The sequence below is a fragment of the Micromesistius poutassou genome (genome assembly GCF_964030765.1).
Source record: "Micromesistius poutassou genome assembly, chromosome: 21".
Taxonomy (NCBI): domain Eukaryota; kingdom Metazoa; phylum Chordata; class Actinopteri; order Gadiformes; family Gadidae; genus Micromesistius; species Micromesistius poutassou.
Genome location: NC_140291.1, coordinates 5737959 through 5763426, shown reverse-complemented (window position 1 = coordinate 5763426; position 25468 = coordinate 5737959). Strand labels below are relative to the sequence as shown.

The following is a 25468-nucleotide window of genomic DNA, read 5'->3' as shown; positions in this document are numbered from 1 at the left end:
TCCTTCCTTCCTTCATTTCTAGGTCCACAGACTCATCTCTGTACTCTATTCCTTTTGAACCAAACCCTCTGATTGATAGCTCTGCTGTCTCATCACATCTCCTCCATTGTTAACTCCAACCCTCATAGGAAATGATCATCCAACATGCTGCATCACCACCTTGGCCAAGACATAACATAGTGCAATATCTAAAGCGGACATACCTTGTGTTCCGAAAAAAATGTGTGAGCTGTCTGCTTTGCTCTGCTAATTTTTGCCCTTTCAATTTTGAAACTATCCCTTTTTTTTAATCAATCAATCGATCAATACCCAATCAAAGCCGCATTCACTCAAGGTCCTTGGAAATTCAAGCCTTTTGGATCCAAGTGCCAAATCCATAAATATAAAACCCATAACAACATTAGTCCCTTCAACTCTGATCCCCAACCAAATAAATCCACTCATCCCCTCAAAACATCCAACCACCTAAGGTACAAAATCCTCGTACCCATACACCAATCCCAGGATACAAACCCATTCGTCGCAACTTCCATGAAAACATCCAGCCCACCAAACCCCCAAACTGCAGCTCCCAAACCGTCAAGCCAACAAGATGTTCTTCCTTGATTCACCACATTTCCCTCTCACATCCCAAACCCACCCTTACACACAAACACACACACAGTCCCACCCCATAACACTACACCTGGGGTTAGCCTTGACTAGACCCAGCGTCTAGGAGCTGATGATCTGCCCGGCCCAGGTCTCATGCTTGGTTCCTGGGTTCAGGTGAGTGATCACCACCTCCACTGCCTGGATCTTCTGGTTCTTGGGAGGGATGGGGCACACCTTGTACGTGACTTCATCTCCTTCCATGGGCACGTATTCCCCATCAATACTGTCAGAGGAGACAGAGAGGAGCATGGAATGAATTATTATTAATTCATTCATTCATTCATTACGGCCATCATAATTTGACCGTGGGCAGAGATCTTTAAGACCTTGAAAGCTAGAGGTTTCTAATCCATGTCCGCATCCTACCTTAGCTTACCCTACCTGAAATCTGTCTGAATTCACTCTCACTCAATAATTCATTCCAATACACTTTCGGTAAAAGCTAAACCAGCTAAATAGCATTCCAATTATTTTCTGCCTTGTCTTTCCTTGTCCAATTTAATGGATTTAATGAAAATTTGTTCATCATTTCATGATGCATTTTAATTTGTATAAACATAAGGCATTGTAACAAACAAAGTGTCAATATGCTTTACAGAAAATGTCAAATTCACATTTAGCTAATTCAGCTAATTCAGCCAATACAGCTTATTTTAATAATTTAACAAATGTAGCTCATTTGAAATAAATAGCCATCCAATACAGTTAACTAAATCAATGCATTTATGATCTGATCTAAGGACGCCTCCATCGAGAAACGATATCACTTCCCCTTACAGTAGACACACTCACTCAGAGATGTGGACAAAGATGTCTTCTCCTCCTTGAGAGGGCTGGATGAACCCGTGACCCCGGGACCGAGAAAAGTTCCTGCAGACCCCTTTGTAGACCGGACCAGAGGTAGCGCGCACAGAACTGTTAACACAGAGTCGGGGTCAAAGGTGCCAGGGGTCGGGGGTCAGTGTCAACTATCAAAGGGAGGGCAGGACTTATCATACAGAGGGAAAATGAAGACACAGGTAAGTTATAAAGCTATTCATTTAGTATCATTTTTAGATTAAATCTGTTATTTGACTTGATTTAATGTCATAAATAATGTCAAATAGTGTATCACTTAATAACAGTGCCCCAACCTACCGCACACAAATACACACTATTTAAACACAAAACAAAACAATGAAGTGTGTGTGGGTGATGGCTGGTTTAAGCAGCCTCACCTGGTGAGGCTGCACACCTGTCGTACATTGAGCAATCAATGTGCACAGGTGAACCAGGTTATTACCACAATCAGTCGGGGCAAACTCCTGGATGGCAGCATGTTACGCCTTCTCTGTGTTGCTATCATCTCAACCTCTGAAATAAACCGGTTCTAACATCACCACCCTGCATCCTTGTTATCGGAGGAGACCATTAAAAGCCACCTGGGTGGACTGTGGCATGGACACTGTTACAAAAATATTAAGTAGTCAGCATTTAGTAGCGTTCAGCGACGCACTGTGAGATAATCTGATGCTAACCCATTATGCTAAGTTAATAAGGCCAAGTTTTACAATATTATCTCCTATAGCTTCAGTATACTTGACATTTGACACTGACTTGCAGACACACACACACGCACACACACACACACACACACAGCCGCTCACGCTGAGTATGTGCGGGTCCTCTTGGTGGGCAGGGGGCTGGGCAGGTCCCTGGGTACTGGGGGCTTCCTCTCCCGGTCCCAGACGCGGCTGCCCTCCCTCTGGAAGGGGAAGGAGAGCTGCAGTGGGGTGCGGGGCGAGGGGAGGGGCAGCGGGGCTTCGTCCTGCGGGGACGAGCCGGCCTCCGCCATCGAGAGGGAGGAGGAGGAGGAGCAGGAGGGATGAGTGGAGGCACCGGGTGGGCAGAGGAGGGGAGCGAGGTACGTCTCCACCCGGAGGCAATACAGTCTCTTCTGGGTGGGGTCGGGTTTCAGCGGAGCGGGGGTGGGACAGACGGAGGGAGGCTGTCACCCTCTGGAGGATAGAGAGAGAGAGAGAGAGAGAGAGAGAGAGAGAGAGAGAGAGAGAGAGAGAGAGAGAGAGAGAGGATAGATAGTTAGGGAGTTAGGGTTGATGGATAGATGATGAAGGACGGGGGCAACAAGAGTGAAACAGGATTTAAGAGAATGAAAAACATTGCTTGAAAGTATCTCAACTTTAAATGATGCATGCTATTTTGTGATTTTAGGTGGAGCTTTCCTGAGCTGTGACTACACCAGCTCGACATTAAAACACTCCCACTTGCAGCAGCTAGTAAACACATTGAAATTAAAATTATAAAAGGATACCGTAATCCCAGTGGGTCTCATCTCACTTTACTTTAATAAAAAATGTATGTTTTCATTGCCTTGATTTAAATATTGAACTAAAGTGCTTCTGTTAAGCCTCCATTCTATGATAATAAATGGCCCATGGATTTATTTTGGAGAACCAATTACCTTCAGTTGACTTAACGCCTGCAATTAAGCTAAGCCTGTCCATGCCTATGATCAATTAAATGATTAAAAAGGTACTGGAGGTGCAATGTTCAAGGACTGGGATAATTAGATGCAATTATGAAAACTATCCCATACACAATAAAATACATAATAACACAATTTAAACAATGAATTGTGGAAACAAAGAAAAACATTTGTGGCTATAAACAAGTCTATAAACATTACTGAACGATAAAAACAGTTGCACCGTTTTCATAGAAGCACAATGTAAACATACCTTGGCCAAGGAACTAAAAATAAAAATGATATATTGTAAATAGCTTATTGTCAACGTAAAGAACCAAAATATGACTTATAACTCTTTATTCATGATCTGCATATTACTGTGCATGTTCCTTTTTATAACAACAACATTTATAAACATTTGTACTACTACCCCTTAGCCTCTGACATCACTTCCACAGCACTGCAGTCCCCTCAGGGAGCCAACACAGACTCCACTTGCAGCCACCACATGTTAAAGATTGATGGACTGCATAAATGTAAGGCCCATCCCAGGAGCTCCTTCACATGCACTCTGCCTATGCCCTGCCGGCACCAATCTAAATATAGTATAGCAGGGCATAGCCAGCCGCCAGTCACCAGGTTTACTGACTATATAACGGGGACTGAGAGAGCTGTGGTGGAAAAAATATAATTATGGCCCAGGTGGCCTGATGGGTGGCAGAAGAGCGTCATGTTGAGACGTTTGTGTACTCTCTCTATATAACTAGATTTGTTGTTTTCGTTTATGGTGACATACTCTACTTTTGCCACATTGTATTGTTACTTTGATGGATTAAGAACACTTAACACATAATATACACTAAAGTGGAGGCTTTTATCCAAAGCAACTGACAGGTAAGGCTGAGAACCACCTAACCCTGCAATCAATATTGAAGTAGAAAGATTCAAAGTGCTGCAAGCAGGTTTATAAGCAGACAGAGTGCAGAGTATGGAAACAATTAAGACCCAAATGAAGACTCAATCAGGTTTTTCAGTTTAAACACAAACAGGTGTTTACTGGAGATTTCAAGATAAATAACAGGAAGAGAAAACAACAGGTCGATCAAGCAAAAAGGGCACCCGATTAAAATATGAAAACTTGGATGTTGGCTAGTAGAATTTGACACACACCAGACAAAGGGCAATGACTTAAGGGAAAGACATAACAGGTGAGCATAATGTACCCTGCTAGTAAACTAATTTCTATACTATATTTCTGCTTCTTTCTCACGTCATAAGAACATTACTGTATGTAACCGTGGCTATATGTTGCGTGGCTTTCCCACTAAGATAGCTTTCTTTATAAAACATTAGTATTCATTTTTAGTATCCATCGGAACTACCACTTGGCCCACTGGCCACTTGTGTGATTCATGGGGATCCGTTGAGAAAACATTGGGGGTTTTTAATAATTAAAATGTTATGTTTTCCTCGGCTCACGCATCATTCTCACCTTTTTCACCCCAAACCAGTTTGCATGCCTGGCACAGCATAAACATGCAAACTATTAACCTGATTTAAATATTATGATGTCAAAGATTATTCATACGTGTGAAACTGCATAGAAATAGCGTGTGGATTGTGGAAACATTTTTTTCCATAGGGATGCATGAATGAACATGAATGAAGTATAGTAGGCTATGCCATGCGTTAAAATAATAATAATAACAACAATAATACATTCGAGCAAAGCATATTCCAGGCTTCCAAAACAAAATCTAGTTTTAGGGTAAATGATTGGTTAGATGATTTGGGAAAGAACAGCTGATACAGCGGTAAGTTGTACTTTTAAATCAATGCATCTGCAAACACCCCCTACAGCAAACACATTTGTTCTTTGTACAAGCCCATTACTTTTAGGATTGATGAGTATTTGATCGTGAGAAAACATCGTTTTACCGCCATTGAGTGTTTAAAAGAATGAATGAATGCGGGTGATGCTTGGTGTGCGCGTGTGTGTGCGCGCCCATCTGTCTAAACACACGCAAATTAAACACGTAACGCATAATGCAGTCCATGGCGATGTCTATTAACAGGGGGACACATGCATATTATGAACACAAGTCGAGACAACGATAATGTATACAATACTGGTAACAAACGATGTTTGTAAATGTATTGCCGCATATCATTAAATAGACCCACAGTTGCGGCCATCGAGGACCGCGTCCGCATATGTTTTAAGTTGTCTTTGCCGCAATTTACATGACGAATCAGTGTTTCTGAAGTTGGAGAAGAAAACGCTATTCCATGTGTTAATTATGCCTATTATTTGGCCATAAACTGAGCCATTTGAAGTTTGAAATTCATGTGGTCATGCATCTGTCTCAGCGGAGACTGCAAACGCGCTGTCAAAAATCGACTCGTCAAGTCAAAATGCGCTGGCTCTTAAAGGGGATGGGAGATGCCACTCCCATTGGTTGTTACGCCCAAAACACACCTACGGGTTTCAGCCCAACCCATTTTAGATTTGCGCCGGGCGCAAAGCTAATTTATCTCGCCGTCATAATAGCAACAGCGCCATAGAACCGCCCACAAAGTACTTTGACTTTGCGCCTTGACGTCTGTTAAGTATGCTATAGGCCTACTGCATGAGAAAAATGCGCAACAATCGGGAGATGGGGACCCCCCCTGAATATTGAAGGGTATTTCGCACACTGGGTGTTGTGCAGCACACTAATGGATAGTTTAATTCCATGGCTTACTATGACGAAGTCCTCTTAGCATAATAATGAGTCCAAAGGTCTAGAATGATGTTATCTTGCCGATCAGTGACAGTGCAGTATGACGTAAAAAGCACATTCCCAGGGCCTCTCTCTCTCTCTCTCTCTCTCTCTCTCTCTCTCTCCTCTCTCCTCTCTCTCTCTCTCTCTCTCTCTCTCTCTCTCTCTCTCTCTCTCTCTCTCTCTCTCTCTCTCTCTCTCTCTCTCTCTCTCTCTCTCTCTCTCTCTCTCTCTCTCTCTCTCTCTCTCTCTCTCTCTCTCTCCCCCCACACACACACACCCCCAACCCTCATGGACGCCTGCTGTGTGGAGCAAGGCTTTTGTGCCACACTCCTGTCATAGCAGGTGGTGAGAATATTAATAAGCAGAGACTAGCGAGAGAGCCAAACAAACTCACAGGGGAATACAGTAGAATACAACACTTGGCATAGTCTGTCAAATGGTAATTATGTTGGATTGTATGAGATGGGATAGTTCTACATTAGGCCTACATATTTTTTGTGCAGAATGTTTGCCAGCGGCCCACAAGGACATAGAAAAGTCTGTTAACCTCCTAAAGAACAAAAAGGACGCCGATCTGTCTGTACAACCACCGCATCAGCATGGGACACACGTAATACACACCATCAAACACACACGCGTTCGTGCACACACACACACACACACACACACACACACACACACGCACACACACACACACACACACACACACACACACACACACACACACACACACACACACATACACCGCGGGTAGTATCGAAAAAAACAATAATTTAAATCCGTTTGAACTTAAAATGTAACATTAAAATCGAGCCTATTAAAAGCATACAATCCCCCCAGCAAGTAGGTTACAACCTAAATAATTCAACAGCATTATCAGGGCAGCACCCTCTTGGCATCTTGATTCCAGAACATTCGCATGGTGGAGAAGAATGGATGCTCACGTCAACGCATCGCCAAGAATCAAAGGGCTGCAAGCCTGATCTGGTGGACCAATAATAAGCACTTTGTTTTCAGACGATCGCATCCTCACGGTTTTGTTCTACTTTGATGGATCGATGCCAGCCGTATGATTAGAAATACATGAATATTAAACAAGTGGAACAATATCCATAAAATACTATGTTATTGATCGTTCTCTTACCGTATGGATGTCGGAGGCGTTCTTGTACAGAGCTCAGTGTTTCTTGGGTTGATGGTGATATTGTTGTTCAAAAGGCAAGTATAGGCCCTCTGAAATCAAGCGAAAGCGGACTCGTATAGTAAATAACTCTCTCTCGGTTGGGAAGGGGCGTGGAGGATCGCCTCACAGAAGCTGCTTGTCGGAAGCATCACACCAAATACTAAAAGGGAGGGACCGCGGGGAAGTAAGTTTCAAGTAGGACATTATCGACGGTGGGTATTCAGACATTCACTCCGGATCCAGCTGCTTCTTCTTAGTATTACTCAGTTTCACCCAGTGTTGGCCGTAGAAGACGGGTAGCTAACCTCAGAGCTGGCTCTAAACCACAGGGGTTTCAGTTAGGGATCCTCAATAAATAACCGTTTGAATGACACAAAAACATTGTCATTTGCTCATATTGGTGGAAAAAAGAATACAAAATGAGTTGGCTTATGTAGCACATCTATTTTGTTTGCTAATTGTAATGATATATTATTACTACATCAGAAAAAAATAGATCATACCAAATTGTACTGGATTTTAGACTTTTTCTATTTTCTATGAATAGTATGTGATTGCCTTCATTCCATAAAAATCTCTATAGCTCCCATGTCACGTGACCCAGTGACTCCTAAACAATAGATCGAAGGTGAGCAGGGCTATGTTTTGGTCAATGTGATGTGGTTGTGATTCCAGAACCAGATCCTGGCAGCCCAATGTTTTTATGGCAAGCCACATCTCTCAAAGTAACTAGATCTCTACCAATAGTCAATGTTCATCACTAAAGTGAATGACTTATGATCTCCCCTGTTTCTGTTGAGGACCCCCCAAAACTTTGAAAGGCGCCTCTGGAAATACATCACAAATGACCTCATACTTGAAAACCTTCTCACACAAGCCCATGGATTTGACCGTTGATCTCTAACTGCATTGGTGTTTTTTAAGCAAATCCAAGTACATGTGAAGGACTGGCCAGAAATGCCAGGTGGAGAACCCAATCAGGCTCCTGCTGTCTCTCCTCCTGGGTGGCTCATGTCCAATGTCCTCATCATTTGATCTTGCATCAAAGATGTGTTTAAGTGACAGATAATTCATCACTTTTGTCTTAAAAAGGTTTAAAAGTTTTAACACAAACAGGTCTTTACAGGAGATTTCAAGACCAAAAACAGGAGCAGGGCACATCAGGCAGATTAAACAAAAAGGGCACCCAATATGAAAACTTGGATGTTGGCTGGTTGAATGTGACACACACATCAGACAAAGGGCAACGACTTAAGGGAAAGACAGGTGAACATAATGTAGCCTACTAATGAACTAACAAGGAACTCAGAGAAAGCATCTAGAGGCCTAGCCTAACATCAGAAACAAGACTGGCATGACACTTTTAGTCTATACTGATGTTTAGTATAGAGATTGCTATCTTACAGTGAAACACAGAGGTGATTTAACAGCACCCTCTCCATAGGTGTGGGGCAAAACACTAATGGCTAGTTTAATTTCATGGCTTACTATGCCAATGTCATCCTAGCATAATAAACTGTCTACATAACATGCCACAAAGACAGAAAACAAAAATCTAGAAAACAAAAGGAAAGACAAGTTTAGGACCAATTCCTGGCTTTGTCCTGTACTCCGCGGAGACCAAGTTGGGATGCTGTTCCAGAGAGAGGAGAGGATGAGAGGAGAGGAAGAGAGGAGAGGAAGAGAGGAGTGGGACAAGAAACAGCTGGTGTAAAAAGACGACTTGTCGATCGCTCATGATCATTGACTCAACATTTTTGTTGTCCGATGAACTAAATTATTCATTATCATTATTTTATATCATTCTTCCATGGAAGTTGTAGACTATTATGGCTGCAACAAACGGCCAGGCAACACCCACGTACGTATATAGAGGTAGATTTGTGTCTTTATTATGCAATCAAACAGAATAGGTTTGAGAGCAAAACTTTCCACACTGCAATCAAAAAATAGATTTGAGAGCAAAACTATCGACACTGCAATCAAAGAATGTTTTATTGCAAGTAAAATAAATGTGATTAAAAATGTATTAATGGGAATCCAAAGGTTTTTGTTTGCGAATCCAAAAGTTTTGTTTGCAAATCCAAAAGTTTTGTTTGCAAATCCAAAAGTTTTGCTTGCAAATCCAAAAGTTTTGCTTGCGAATCCAAAAGTTTTGCTTGCTGTTGAGCTGAATCTCGTGGGTGGGACCTACGCCGAAAGATGTAAGACACGTCTCTATTGGCCAGTCTCGGAGTGACAGCTTGGCAACATCCACAGTTAGTAATGAGAGAGGGAGTTTTGAAGTCCATGATGAAACCGAGCGGGACTCTGGAGCGGAGTTGCCAAGCTGTCACTCCGATCGAGACTGGCCAATAGAGACGGGTCTTACATCTTTTGGCGTAGGTCCCGCCCACGAGATTCAGCTCAACAGCAAGCAAAACTTTTGGATTCGCAAGCAAAACTTTTGGATTCGCAAACAAAACTTTTGGATTCGCAAACAAAACTTTTGGATTTGCAAACAAAACTTTTGGATTCCCATTAATACATTTTTAATCACATTTATTTTACTTGCAATAAAACATTTTTTGATTGCAGTGTCAATAGTTTTGCTCTCAAATATATTTTTAGATTGCAGTGTGGAAAGTTTTGCTCTCAAACCTATTCTGTTTGATTGCATAATAAAGACACAAATCTACCTCCATAGACGATCAGTACTTCCCCACATAAAGAGCTTAGTTCTGATTGGATCGCTTCCAAATCGTCCCGCTTACATTTTCGTCTCGTTTTTATTCGTTAACGAAAGTGTCAAAAGATTTCATCGTAGTTTTTGTCATCCTAAATTGATTCTTATTTAGTTATCGTCTCGTTTTCGTCAGACTGTAGACCCCCCCCCCCCCCCAATGTTTTCTCAATGGATCTCCACGAATCACACAAGTGGCCAATTTTGTTTAAAAAACTGCGAATTTCACCGAAAGGTGACTAGTTTGCATGTCTGATATTAGATTCATCAACAGCCTTTATCTTTCCAATCCAGTTTTGGACCAATTACTATTTTAAAGGTGAATATATATGTGATGTGTACATAATGTATCCAAACTAATCATTTACACATTTCAGCCACAAGGTAAATAAGATTTGTGATGATTTATTTTACAACCCATTGGCAACTGAGCAGCACACACTTCCTGTAGCACAGAAAAATAAAAACAGCAAGTAGATGTTCAAATATACATCAGGACCAGATACTTTAAATACAATGTTAGGGGAAAATATAGGCAGCTGAATATCTATAGTATCCAAAGAATAACTGGTGAAGGTTTAGTCAGTCACCCTAGTACATCAAGTTTGGTAGAACCATGTGAAAGATGTTGTATAAGATGAGTATCAGCCAACTCAGCTGCACAGGATTGCTTACATTTGTTATCACCAAATTACCAATGTTGTGGTTGACTTGAGATCTCGTGGACACAAATAGACTACACAAAAAACACACAACCCTCCAAAACAAGGGCACTGAATGTACACAAGTTGAAACGGCACTGAATCTCAAAGTGCAACCCCAAGACCGCGTAAAGATTTTGACATTTTCTTTCAAATGTTAAAAACGCTAGACATGCTTCTTTTTTTAGAGAGTCAATAAATAAGAACGGGATTTCAGAAAATGCTTGGCCTGGCGAGGAGGTTAGGCTGTACGGGAGAGAAGGGCGTTTGACAAAGTGGTGGTAGAAAGAGCAGGGAGTGTTAAAGAAAAATCTGTGTCAAAAGGGAGGAGACAATATCATCTTACTGGCATTCACAGTATATGGACGAGACCATCTGTGTATAATGAAGAATACGGACAACCTGATAGAACGTCCAAAGACATATATATACACACACACACACGCCAACTAGGCGGTTACCGTTTGGAGGTGGAAGAGAACGTTGAAAATGTTCATTTTAGATGGGATATCCTGCCACATTTCACTGAAGCAGGGGGATGATTAGCAAAGTCAAGCTTCGCCACGCTGCCCGGACATGTCTGTCCAAACAGTTAATGAACACTCGGGACGGTAGCGGACGGCCAAGTCACTGCGGAGGTCAAAGATGTGTGTGTATGTGCTCTTACAGAGAACAGCCACTGTGGGCCTTCCCCTTCATTTCACGACGCTAAGATTTTAGTACCGGTTCTTTTTTACCTTAAATGCTAAGGTGATATTATAAAACAAATCTAACATAAAATATGCTGCCATGCGTTTGACTTTGATTCGTGTCTACGTCTATAATGTAACAAAATCAACCAATGTCACAGGCAAGAGTGGAGGACTGAACTGGCCCGGGCTGCTGAGAGTTAGAATTAAAATGAGCCGTATTACGTCAATTCTGTTACGTCCACATTTCCTTTTCTGATTCTATATTTTTTCTGTTAATAAATGACCATGCCCATGAATCAACACTTCAGATCAGACATGTATTGCCACATTCATGAAGACAGACAAACCCCCCAAGTCCCACCACTGCAGGTGCTCTCAATACATTCAGACCACAGCCCAGTTGCTAGGAGACAGAGGATCCAACATTTGCACTTGGAACACCACCTGAAAGTACAGTATTTACCCAAAACGCAGGCCCTCGCTTCTCACAGTCACACATCCAAGTGCAGACGACGGAACCGAGAACAAAGCTCCTCAACCTCCACCTAACCTTCACAAAGCCCCCCCCCCCCCCCCCCAACCAATCCAACGCCTCCATATTCATTGCTGTGCTTCTCCCGTCTCTCTACTGCATGGCCTTCATCCGGTTGAGGGCGGAGCCGGCCTGGAACCATTCGATCTGGGTCTCGTTGAAGGTGTGGTTGAGCTGCAGGCTGTCCGCACTGCCGTCGCTGTGCTTTACCACGGCTGTCAGAGGCTGGAGGCGGGGGCGAGACAAACCCAATCATCATTCACTCGGCCATGACATTTCCATTCGTCATTTCCATGACTGAGCTTGGTACAGTGATGTTTCAGAGAGCCATGATTGGCTACCAGGTGGAATGAAAGTATGCAATTATGTGTGGTGTATGTAGTATTACACGCTGCTGCCATGAGCTTTTCAACATGTACAATAAAAAACGAGTGACATTACAGTGTTAGATCACTCGGATACATCAAACTTTTTAAATAAATGACCTATAATAAACAACCTAAATATCAAAATAAATTCAAGATGGTAGCTTTGAGTTACAGAAACAAGAGTATGGTGGTGGAGGTGGGGGGGGACCATGGACACAAGACTCACCGTTCCGGGTGCGAAGCTCTTCAGCCCCTTGATGGAGATCTTGCTGTCCGGGCGGATCTTGTCATAGTCGTCTGGGTTGCTGAAGGTCAGTGGGAGCATGCCCTGCTTCTTCAGGTTGGTCTCTGTGGAGCAGGAGGAGATGGGGATGAGCAGTGTTAATTCACCGTACGCCATATCCCCTCTCAAAGAAGAAGAGCTGATTGTTTAAAAAGTGTACACATTAAATCCATGAAACCTTCCAACCCAATCTGAAAACATGTTTCAGTTTTAACTTTACAAGGATTCTGGAAACTGCAAATGAATGGTGAGCGGCATCTTTAAACAAATGTCCTGATCATAGAAGAAAAATTTGGACAGCATTTCTCTAATCTGTGGGAAGCGCTGCCTGTCATACCAAGCCTTGGGACTAGACACACACAATGCACCAGACCCGTGTTCCTCCCTGTTGCACGAGGTGGTTTGCGTACCGTGAATTCTGGCGAAGCTCTTGACAATGATGGCAAGTCCTCCCAGGTGCCTTGGCTCAAGGGCGGCGTGCTCCCTGCTGGAACCCTCGCCGTAGTTGTCATCTCCAACCACCACCCACGACAGGCCATTGGCCTGCGCGCACACACACACACACACACACACACACACACACACACACACACACACACACACACACACACACACACACACACACACACACACACACACACACACGGTCAAAACAGTCCCCATTTGTTTTATTGCATGTAGTAAATGTGCACTGCTTTGCACATAAGGACAGACGCATTGTTCTTCTTTGCTTCAGGTTTGACCCTCTCCCCCTGTGGTTATGATCTCATACCGACAAAATGAACCTTGCTATGGTATAGTTTGTCCATATTGTGTTATCTACAACTACTATTTTCAACCAGCTGGAATTACCTGGCACTATCAGTGGTGAATGATCAATAGGGATTTGAATAATGTTCTCAATAAAAATCTATACATGATGTATTATACAAATAAATAATACTGGACAGCCCGTACCTCTCACTCCCAAACCCCTCCTTGTCTCATGCCACCCAGCCAGTCAAGCTACTCTAGTTGCAAGCTATACAGATACTGCACAGTCAGTTAAAGTGGACGGACACTGTATTTAAATCCAGAAAGTCTCCCGCCTAACAACTGGGAAGGTCATGATCTTACATATTGCAACTTTAAAGTTGCATCACACCTAATGCACTCCTCCTTCAGTTTGGTCTCTATAAAATAAAAAACATTCCCTCTTCTGGATCTATTGTATGAACTGTAACTTGCATCTTTACTGGGTGTATTGTATGGGCTGTATCTCATGGTCCAATCAAAACCTCTACTCAAACCTTTCAACCGCCACACACCTTGTAGTGACGAGCCACATCGGGCACGCCGCCAAGTTCGCCAGTCAGCTGGTTCTTGATGCTGTTGATGCCGTCGTTGTCGATGTTGACAGCGCCGATAAGCATGTTGTTGGAGATGTTATCCAGGTGACCGCGGAATTTGAGCCAGGGCCCAGCTGCGCTGATGTGGTCTGTGGTGCACTTGCCCTTGACCTGGAGGAGTCAAAAGGTAAACGGTATCATCTAACACACAAATAGACAGATAGTCTAGTGAGTAGCTTGTTTAACTTCTTAGCAGATAGGTTCTGGGGTCAATCCCAATGCACAGCATGACGGCCAACCCCTACTTGCTCCTTAACATGCAAGTCGCTTTGGCTGGTATGTCACTTCATAGGAAAATTGCCGGTCAGTGATTGGCTGAGCAATCGTGACCTCGACTGACCTTGATGAGGACCTGCAGGTCCTCCAGGTCTCCTCCTTTCCACTTGTCAAAGGGCTCCAGCAGCTGCAGCCTGTTGCTCTGGGGGTTGACGTCCACCTTGAGGCTGCTGCCGTCGGAGGGGGGCTGCTGGTACGTGTCCTGGCCGGGGTCGAAGTCCTTGGCCGGCAGCTCGTCACCGTGAGGCGGCTCCAGCATGAACTTCTCGCCACTGGCGGACGTCAGGTAGTCCGTCTCGGGGTTGAAGTCCAGCGTGCCGGCGATGGCCATGGCGACGACGATCTGCATGGGAGAGGGGGGGGGGAGATTAGGGAGAGGATAAGCACGGGGGAGTTTGCTACGTAGCCTTGTTGTAAGAACTTGATTCTATTGTTTGTGTGTTCATGCCTCGGGGGAGGTGACGAAGGCGTGCGTGGCGGGGTTGGCGTCGTTCCTGGCGGTAAAGTTCCTGTTGAAGGATGTCACGATGGTGTTCTTGTCCCCTTTCTTCACGTCACGCCTGAACCAAACGACACAAACGCACACAGGTCATGCAAGGACACAGCATGTATATTCAGACCTACTTTTTGCCGTCCATCTAGTTCAACTGGTATAGTACCCATACTACCAACTACCAAGGTACCGAGTTCCAGGCACTCATATTACTGTAAGAAGTGTTGAATAGAAGTGTCGAAATGTGACCCTCTAAGCCACGATGCCACTGACTGAAGGTTGAACTCATGATTTGTCATGTGTTGATGACATTTATCGTGTCAAAAAGGGACAGAGTGTATGCATGTCTACCTGTCCCACTGTCCTATGCAGGGTCCACAGGCATTGGCCAGGACCACTCCACCCACGTCCTCCAGAATCTTGGACTACAGGAAGAGGAAAAATTAAGAATACAATTTAGCGCCAATGGTTTGAGTCAGCACCATCATACGAACAGCATCGTTTAAATTGACTGAGCTTTATCGAGTTTGCACCTTTCCATTCTTTCGTTTTTTATATACATTTAAGACTTAATACAATATATTTTACAGTATTTTTTTTCAAAACCCATCCCTGAGCCCATTCAAATTACAATATTAAGAATTTTGGCTTTACAAGCCATCTCCCTGTACAGTGACTTACTTAACAATACTATTCAAAGGACTATTCCATATTAATCAAGAAGGGCACCTGTCTTTACAGGTTTTGGATAATATTGAAGAGGTTTTGTGTACTATTATACTTTCTTCATCTTTCTCATGCTATAAATATCGGTGGGTAAAGCCGCTGGTACTCTGGTACTCACATATCCGTCTCTCTCGATGGTGGCACGGATCTGCTCTGAGCCCGGGGTGACGGTGAACTGGGCCTTGCACTTCAAGCCCTTGTCCAGGGCCTGCTTGGCCAGGGAGGCAGCCCTGCCCATGTCCTCATAGCTGGAGTTGGTGCAGCTGCCAATCAACCCTACAAAAGACCAAACAAAAGCCACAAGATGTAAAACCATTCTTTAGAACGGTACAGATGAGTCCCTTCATAGTACTCCATATCCATATAATGGATAAAAAAGGATCTGGTTTTGTCATCAATCATGAAGAGGCCCCTACCGACTTTAACCTCCAGGGGCCAGTCGTTCTTCTTGGCAACAGCCCCGATCTCAGACACTGGGTGGGCCAGGTCGGGAGTGAAGGGCCCGTTAATGTGGGGCTTCAGCTATACAACAGAACAGAACCAACATGCAGCCTTAATACTGGTTCTACGGAATGACAGCATGATAATAGAAAATACTTTTGTGTATGCAGGTATATATATATATTTTTTAACAATCAAGAGACCCAGACCATACTAAATAGACATTAGATAATATGGATTCTTAAAACCCCCAAACACATGTTAAAGTGAGATATTCCCACAGTGCTGAGGAGATTCAAAGATGGCAACTGAATTGATGCTAAATGGTATTTCATTTCATTCAAAAGGTCATTATAGAAGGTTGCATGGGACTGACCTCATCCAGGTTGATCTCAATGACCTGGTCGTATACACAGCCCTCGTCGGGAACCAGCAGGTGTGAGAACTCATCGGAAAGCGCAGCGATGTCTGTGAAGGAGGACCATTACAAGTCAGTTTGGCTATCGAGAAGCTAGATCAGAAATAACCATTTGGGCAATTCCTGATATATAGATACATACATACATACATACATACATACATACATACATACATCTGCAATTCCCCTGTTATATACAAGCCCACTACACCCCTACTATCATCATCATATAAGGTGATAAAACTTGTTTTTCAGGGTTGACCTCCATTGCATAAACTGATAATGTACACCAGTCTCCTGATTTCTGCCAACGCAGCCAAACATAAGGACTAAACAGAAACACACACTTGTCTGTTGACGTGACGGGACCAGTAATAAAACAAATGAATGAATGAAGAAAGTATGTGATTACCTCCGCGGCCTGTCTTCTCCAGGTAGGTCCTCATGCGGTGGTTGTAGGGGAACACCGAGGTGGTGGCGCCAATCTCAGCTCCCATGTTGCAAATGGTGGCCATTCCTTCAGTTCAATGAACGATAAGAAACATCCATCAGGGAAATACCCCATGGCTCCCACAATTTGGATAATATATTTTATTTCAATACAAATACAAAGTCTAGCAGGGGGTGTGCCAAAATTATTTTGAGGTTGAGGCTTGAATAAAACAGAACGTGCACACACACACACACACACACACAATAACTATAAGGAGGTGAACTTCCACTTGGAGCATCAGCCCCATGTGGCAGAATTGTGGGAAAGAGACAAATCTGCACTCAAAAAAAAAAGCAATCTAAAGGGCAGTTCTCAGGGATGCGGTTAAATAAAGGTGGGTTCCCCTCCTAGGTACACAATGAAAACCTCTGAGCTGAGTAATCCAAGCCAAATTGCTATAGCAACAGCGCATGATTCATGCAAGATTCATGCCGACTAGTCTCTAATTAATCATCCAAAAACAGGAGAGTGTTTGCCTTTGGACAAACGCCAAGCTGGAGTTGCTGTGTCTGTTTGCCCATGCAAACAAACACAGCCAGTCCACCTTGGCATTTGGCAACACACATGTAAATCCTAATCAACCAAGTATGCCGCCTGGTGGGTACTGACCAGTGCAGGAGATGGAGTCAACCCCGGGCCCGGTGTACTCCACGATAGCACCAGTACCACCCTTCACCGTCAGGATACCGGCCACCTTCAGGATGACGTCCTTGGGTGAGGTCCAGCCAGACAGGCTGCCTGTCAGCTTCACGCCAATCACCTGTCATCAGTCCAGGAAGGAACAGCTTAGATACACTTTTTAGGAGCATTTCAACCATTTACAGACAAATAGATACATTGAATGGCTTTTTTTTAAATCTCATGTACCATCTTTGCCATCAGGTTTTACTGTACACCTTAAAAACAACATCTGAATGTACACAACCACAAATGTGATTATTGGGGGGGGACACAGTGGTACCACAGACCAATTAGTCAAGACAGTTTGGGTTAGAGAAGGTTTATGGTAATAGTGGAGGACTGCCACACACATTAGGACACTTGAGCTCCCAGGGGATCCCAGCCATGACGTCGACGGCATCTGCCCCTCCCACGCCAATGCAGATGGACCCCAGGCCCCCACCGTTGGGTGTGTGGGAGTCGGTCCCGATCAGCAAAACCCCCGGGTAGGCGTAGTTCTCCAGGATGATCTGGACAGAAGACAGATGGAGGGCATCACCATTTATATTGCTGTGGCGAAACAGAACATTTTTTTTATAAAAGAGACCCAAGTGCTGACCAACCTGATGGATGATTCCAGAACCGGGTTTCCAGAAGCCGACTCCATACTTCGCACCGGCGCTGGCCAAGAAGTTGTAGACCTCCAAGTTAACATCCTATGAATGTGCAACAAGAGAGATAGCTCAGTACAACATCTAGTTTCTGGTAAAACAACTACAGCACATACAGCAGGTAGGACGAGGCTTTAAGGGCTGATTATGGTTCCACGTTCACGCAACGAAATGCACGTCGAAGCATCCACGCAGATGCTTCGACGCAGTCGTGAACCTTTATGGTTCTGCGTCGGGTTTTAGTGGGCACCAATCACAGCCCTTGCGGCTGCGTCGCCTCAACAGAAGGTTACAATTTTTGGGAGACCCCTTACGTCCTTGCGGACCCTCCTTGCGGTGGACGCAAGGAGGGTCCGCAAGGACGTAAGGGGTCAGTAACCCCCTTGTGTTCCGTGAACGTGGGACCATAATCCAGGGATGCAAACAGACCTATGGTCAAAAAAGAGAGAGATTTTCGAAGCCCGCGCCCCCGCAGCAAATATCAAATAATGACATTTCCACCAACCTCTGCCATCCCCGGCCCACCCTATACACAGACAAAGTGCAAACTGAAATTCTTAAAATGAAAATCCACAAAACCTTAATTTTGTTTAACTAGTCTTCAACACACACCACCTCTCCATTGGCAATCCGATTGCACATTGGAATCGGGAGTACTATACTTTCCCTGATCTTTTCGGCTGCTGAGGCCTGATTCTGGCTGGTAGCTGGTAAAGGATTGTCCTTACAGAGGAGCTGGGCCACACTTTGGGTAGATACGATGGAGGCCACTCTCTGTGTGTGTATTGTGCTCTGGCAGTGTTCCAACAGGGCATGCAGCCCTCTGGAACCATAATTTATCTCTTTAACGCAGAGAGTGCATTTAGTACATCCATTTTTTTTTAATTTTTTTTAAAAGTCTGATAGTTTGAAATTGCGTTGACTGCCTTGATCTCAATTGCAGTTTCAACTTTTAGCCAAGGTCACTTCCAACTGGTTTTACATCCTTTATCCACTTGTTGCACAGTAAGTGCCGCACTCTCATCAAATTCTCTCATTCTGCAAATGAAGAGTTGAATATTTTAGCCATACCGTATAACGCGACCAGACGTCTGAAACCGGGACGTCTGATCACCCTAGACTTTCTGTATCATAACGGAGAGCAAAGTAGTTGACTCAGCCCCCTTTCCTCAATGTGCCCTGCCACCTTCAGCGATCTATTTGACTCAATTAAAATGTATTAAATGATTTTAGTATCCTTAAAAAAGCAGTGCCGCCTGTTGATAAGATAAGCCCACTCCAGTGTTTCCCACACATAGGCCAATATGCGCCACAAATTGATTCCGCTTTTCTTATTTATTTTTACTTGAACGCGATTTTTAAATGTAACTCCGCCAGCCCGTAATCGCGCCCCCGTAATGCTGCCAGTCCGACGTGTTCCCATTCCGACAGTCCTGTGCGCGTATGCAAATTAGCCATGTGCGCCAAACAGAAGAAGGGCCCTATCTTGCGCCCGGCGCAATTGACTTTCTACACCGACGCATGTGTCATTGCTAGTTTGCACCCGGCGCAAAGCTGATTTTCCCCCGCAGCAACCAGGCACCACTACACTTGCATGTTAAATATTATGATGTCAAAGATTATTCATACGTGTGAAACTGTATAGAAATAGCGTGTGGATTGTGGAAACATTTTTTCCCTGCATGAATGAACATGAATGAAGTTTAGTAGGCTATGCCATCCGTTAAAATAATAATAATAACAATAATACATTCGAGCAAAGTATATTCCAGGCTTACAAAACAAAATCTAGTTTTAGGGTAAATGATAGGTTGGTTATTATTGGTTCTAAGTTATTTGGGAAAGAACAGCTGATACAGCGGTAAGTTGTACTTTTAAATCAATGCATCTGCAAACACCGTACAGCAAACACATATGTTCTTGACCCAGACATCGTGTACAAGCCCATTACTTTTAGGATTGATGAGTATTTGATCGTGGGAAAAAACAGTTTTACCGCAAGTGAGTATTTAATAGAATGAATGAATGCGGGTGATGCTTGGTGCGTGTGTGTGTGCGCGCCCATCTGTCTAAACACACGCAAATTAAACACGTAAGTGTATGAGAATGAAATCGAGTCAATCGACCTGCGATAAGCAGCTGATTCTGAACGGAAGAATGACGAAACACAGCAACTCTAGCCTACTCGCAACCAAAATAAAAATAATCGCCGCCCGGTGCAGCAGTGTGAACTGCCCCGTTTTTAGAACGTCTCAGCCCGTCGAGTCGCGAGTTGCAAGCAGTTGCGTCGCGAATGTTTGGTCTGAACTGGGCTTTAGCATTATAAGCAGTGGCGGTTTTAGGCACGGGCGAAAAACGAGACACACGAGAAAGAAAATGATCCGCATTTTCTATTATCGATAATAACCCCCCCCCGTGATTGGTAGATCATCTACCAAATAAGTAAATGCATAGATACAGTCTATGAGAAAACAGTAAATCAGAACGCTGCGCACGCGAAGCCAGTTGTTTCGGCAGGGCGCGCGCACCTGTATCTCGCGCTGCAAGGATTTTCACATAGTCTGACCCTGGAGTTTGGCGCCGCGTCTGAGGGTCTGATTATAATTTCATCAACAGTAATTCTGTATTGCATCTACCATGGTTGCAATACAGAATTACTGTTGATGAAATTATAATCAGACCCTCAGACCCTCCCAGACCCCCCCCCAAAAAAAAAACAACTCATCGGATCTACACGATTCACACAAGTCACCCAAACAGCCGTGAAAAAAGCGGCAGCCGCCGAAAAGCGCGCTGTTTGCATCCCTGATAATCAGCCCTTAAGGCTTCTTTCCTTTCCTTCCTGTATTAGGAATGAAGTTGCTGAGCTCACCTTTGCCTTGGCGAGGTCCTCGGCACCTCCAGTAGCGGCCTCGATCAGGTGGTCACAGTGGATGGTGGAGGGCACCGCCACACGGGGCAGCCCGCTGCTGATGAACTGCAGCATGGCCATCTGGGCGGTGGCGTCCTGCATGGCCACACGGTCGGGCCTCAGCCTCAGGTAAGTGCGCCCGCGGTCGATATCCTGGTTGTGGGGGTCATCCAAGTGACCGTACACAATCTTCTCGGACAGAGTGAGGGGTCGGTTGAGTCTGGAGACGTAAAAAAGAAAAGGCTATTTTTAGGCCCATATGCCAAGTCTGCGTTCTGATGATGGTTTTTTTTTCATTTTGGGTGTCAACGTAAGCAAACTTTAATGTGTGCAATCAATGTAATGTACATCAAGAAATTGTATCAACCAGAAAGCATAATACAAAACTTATGTCATGCAAGCATATACTGCAGCCTGGATATTGACCTTTTCCGAACAATGTCAATGTTTGATTGGAGTTTCTCATAGTTGACGTAGGAGGTGGTCTCGAAGCGGCTCATTGCCACTTTGGCCTTGGCACTAAATGCAGCAGACACGTGCATGCGGCGTGCCCCCTGGCCCAAGGCCAGCTGAAAGGGCAAAACACAGAAAAGAAAGACACGTCACTTTGTGGTTAGAGGGGGGTTTGAGAAGTTGAGTAAATAAACATGGAGGAAGGTAAAAGGGTAGAATGGTGGAAGGGTAAACACACTGTCCAATGGAAAACTTAAAAAAAATCAAATGGAAGTGTTCAACGAAAAGATTAGAATTAAAGGAAAGAGGTTGGTAGTGGTGATGGCATTTAACTGAACAGCTGAATCTCCAGTGGCTAGTGCCTCAAAATGGGAGGCAATTACAAAGAAGGGGCTGTCACTCACAACTCCGCAGCAGGGATTTAAATAACGGTATTTTCCTTATACGTTAGAAAATACATTAAATATCTAACGTTACGTCCTAATGTGAGATTATAGTCCTCTGCTGCTTTTCACTTGATTGTGAAGTAGCTTGTGCGATGTGCAATTAAAGACAGATCTCATGAAAAAAAACAGTTTCATAAATAGCAATCACAATAAATTACTAAGATTAAGGAACACTTGTTATGACTCTGGGAGATGTATTCTTGGACAAATGACTCGGGCTGTCAGTGACTGAGCTAGATGTACGCACTAACCTTGTGTTAACCTTGCTATCAAATATCATATTTCTACATGAACCATATGTAGTAAATATTACGTGGCCATTTGTGGACATAGTCCTTCACAGTGACAGGTTTGAGAATTAGAAATCTGGTCGTAATATGTGAAGTTACGTAAATGATAAAGTTGACCCCCGCCGCGTACTTCTGGCTGAGCTAGGGGCACGATGACCTGGCCGGGCGACAAGCAACAGTTCAAACCACCCGTTTATTTAATACCACTATCCTATCAACGTCTACCAGGTTTAGAACAATATTAAAGGTTAATACGAGTCTCATGCAGCTTGAAATATAGCCTGTTAAGGGATTTTTAAGGCTTACCTGGAGCCGGGCTACAGTCAGACAGTACGTTGCCATTTTGTTCACTGACAAAGATGTGTCGAACAATAGTGACGTCAGGTTTTGTTTGGTGGACTCGGCGCATGTCATTGAAGGACAGTAAATGCTTATTATTCGTATTTAGTAATAATCGTTTAGTAGCGGAAAAATTATTTCTGAATAATGATTTTATTTTAAACTTGCATTTATATATAGGGTATATATACATGATATAACAATACTTCTATCAGTAAGGATAAACCTATCTTCCAATCGTTTTAGTAAGCTACAAGGACCAGACTCGTCTAAAGAGCAATAAACTTCAGATCAGAGCTATTTGAGAGACTTGTAGTAGAGAGACTCTCTAAATGGCTCTGGTTCAAATAAGGTAAATGTTAAAATCTGTAAGTTAACAACATAGGATCACAGTAGTCAGCCATGCAAACTTTTATGCTGTTTATTTTATTTATGGGTTACTGTGTTCCAAAAATACATCTTGGGGTCTTGGAAAATTGGACAGGGACATATATATTTTATATAATAAATAAATATGCATAAACTTTCCTTATATAGGTACTATATAGGTATAGGTTTGTTATGATACCATTTATAAATGGCATGATTAAATCAACAACATTTAACAGGGAGATAACTTTAAATATCAAACCAACATAAAATAGACGCGATGGGTGATTTGCAAAATAGCGAAAAATACAACACATACTGCATATAAACACATACCTAAACAAATAATAGTGGTTTGAGCAGCAGAGGGCGGTGCTGTCAACTCAGGCAGAAAACTAAACGAAGAAGAAATCACGGGTCAAAGTTAAACAATCGAAGGCGCTTCGTTTGCGTAAGGCAATAATGGCAAAGCATCATCCAGATTTGATCTTTTGTCGGAAACAAGCCGGTGTTGGTATGTTTGATATAGTACGATATATATATTAATTTTTTTCATTGGGAAGGATTTACATGGACTTCAGTTTGGTTTTTCTAATAGCTCGAAGTCTCCAAGCAGGCTAGCATGCTAACGTTACAGCATGGATTTCATTGATATCCTTATTAACCAGCATTGTTCCTTTAATATAGCAATGTAATATTTGCTTTTGCTTGATTCGGCATGTTTTTGTCATCCCATATGCTAATGTTATGCTAATCCAATACAATATAATACACGTTATATAAAACTACTTTAGTCTTTACAGTATGGGAACTGCAGCTCCCTTGCATAGAACACCTCTGTTTATTGATGGCCACTTGTTTTTTTGCTTTTCAGCCATTGGAAGACTATGTGAAAAATGTGAGTATCTTTGAAATTTCAGTTACAATTCGAAGGTGGACAGAATATGATTCACCTAATGTATTTGAATTATCTTGATTTAAATATAAATGTAGCAAAACAATTAATTGTGCATGTCATTACTATGGTTAAGTCATACAATATTGTATTTGTTAAAAATGGATTACACCATATAATCCAGGATGTTCGTCTAATCATATTCTATTCTCAGACTCTATCAATACATTAATAGATGTGTTAAATTTCCTCCCACTCATCTAGGTGATGGTAAATGTGTCATATGTGATTCCTACGTGAGACCGTGCACACTGGTGCGTATCTGTGACGAGTGCAACTACGGCTCCTACCAGGGCCGATGCGTGATCTGCGGAGGGCCCGGTGTTTCTGATGCCTACTACTGTAAAGAATGCACCATCCAGGAGAAAGACGTATGTTTTCCAAATATTTAATATATCTAATATTCATGCAAGACTGAAGATGTTCCGATACTATTCTTTTCATTTCCGATTCCTGAACTTGGGTATCGGCCGATACCGAGTTTATACAGATACAGCATCTAGCATTGTAACTACTAAAAGCACTTGTTGTTATTGAAGGGTTCCCTTACGATGACGGCAATTTATAGTCGGTTCACTTGCTGTAGTGTCGACTAGGGCTGCTCGATTATGGAAAAAATCATAATCACGATTATTTTGGTCAATATTGAAATCTCGATTATTTTTGAGTTTGAAAACATGATGCATTTATTCATAATTTCTCTTCAAAAAAAACACTTTGTAAATGAGAACTTTGAAATTTCCCCTTAAAAATATACACAAAATGGTCAAATAGAAAATAAATTCCAGATATGAATCCAGCTGTTCTGCAATTTCTATATAAAAAAAAATTATATATATATATATTTTAATCATTTCAACTCGATTATATTAGTTTGGTGATCGTTTCACTCTGAAATCGCGATCAAAATTCGATTAATCGCCCAGCCCTAGTGTCGACACATCTTTTTTTCAGAACTAGATAATTAACATTTAGAATCTATAATCATAATAAAACATATTCTTCTAGTTAAGCGTGAGCATCCATGTTCTCCCATTCCACCTTTCAACCTCCAACCATTAACACTGCACGTGTTTTGTGATGTTCTTTGCCTGTGTAGTAAATGAGTCATGTGATGCGGATTGGAGCATAGACTTGCAGGTTCGCCGATACCTGATACTGCATTTTAGGCATCTGTACCAGAACAACACTACTGAAGACATTTTTTATCCATTATACCTGTTTGAGTCATTTGAAATGATAGACTGGATTAAAGGTTGAAATAGACTAGTAATAGTGTACGATTTGGTTTATTACCTCAATGTTATTTTAGAAGAAAAAGGAACCCCTCTGTCACATGCATGAACACATCTTTCTTGTTATCGTCTACAGAGGGACGGCTGTCCCAAGATTGTGAACCTGGGAAGCTCAAAAACTGATCTGTTTTATGAGAGAAAGAAGTATGGTTTCAAGAAGAGGTGAAGATCCGTTGGCGTTTGTTTTTTTGTTTTGTTTTTTGGTAAACTAGTTATTTTTAATAAACTTTTTTTGGCTTATCAATAAAGCTCCCTTTTTACATGGTTTGTGTTTTTTTTACTTCCACCACCCTGTATTTACAACTTTAAGCAATAAAAAAACCCTTAATGTTTTAGGCCCTGTCCCAATTCTGCCCCTTCCCTTAGATTTGAGCCCTAACACTAGATTTTGCGCATACCCGCGAAGGGGTAGGGTGTCCCAATACTTAGGGGAGCAAAGGGGAGTGCTGTTTTTCCCTTAAAATCAACCCTTGAACG

General features: G+C 42.9%; 3 protein-coding genes across 3 annotated transcripts; 1 reads left to right on the top strand and 2 right to left on the bottom strand.

Annotated features, from left to right (window-relative positions):
• Positions 1–714: 714 nt before the first annotated feature.
• On the bottom strand, positions 715–2488 carry csdc2a (cold shock domain containing C2, RNA binding a; the record flags this gene model as incomplete). Its single annotated transcript, XM_084485243.1, has 3 exons — positions 715–877; positions 1447–1569; positions 2301–2488. The coding sequence occupies 3 exons, from the start codon at positions 2486–2488 to the stop codon at positions 715–717; spliced, it is 474 nt and encodes a 157-aa protein (XP_084341369.1).
• A 7692-nt stretch (positions 2489–10180) lies between these two features.
• On the bottom strand, positions 10181–22390 carry aco2 (aconitase 2, mitochondrial). The gene is made up of 17 exons (XM_084485316.1): positions 22340–22390; positions 21271–21413; positions 20806–21064; positions 17886–17978; positions 17634–17792; positions 17212–17362; positions 16522–16626; positions 16068–16159; positions 15667–15772; positions 15369–15526; positions 14876–14949; positions 14480–14591; positions 14096–14374; positions 13675–13866; positions 12778–12910; positions 12311–12432; positions 10181–11941 (listed from the first exon to the last, which is right to left on the bottom strand). Exons 1-17 carry the CDS (start codon positions 22373–22375, stop codon positions 11810–11812), a joined length of 2346 nt encoding a protein of 781 aa, XP_084341442.1. The 5' UTR covers positions 22376–22390; the 3' UTR covers positions 10181–11809.
• Positions 22391–23129: 739 nt separating this feature from the next.
• Positions 23130–25256, top strand: phf5a (PHD finger protein 5A). Its single transcript, XM_084485425.1, has 4 exons — positions 23130–23255; positions 23616–23639; positions 23901–24067; positions 25068–25256. The coding sequence occupies exons 1-4, from the start codon at positions 23204–23206 to the stop codon at positions 25155–25157; spliced, it is 333 nt and encodes a 110-aa protein (XP_084341551.1). The 5' UTR covers positions 23130–23203; the 3' UTR covers positions 25158–25256.
• The last annotated feature ends 212 nt before the right edge of the window (positions 25257–25468 follow it).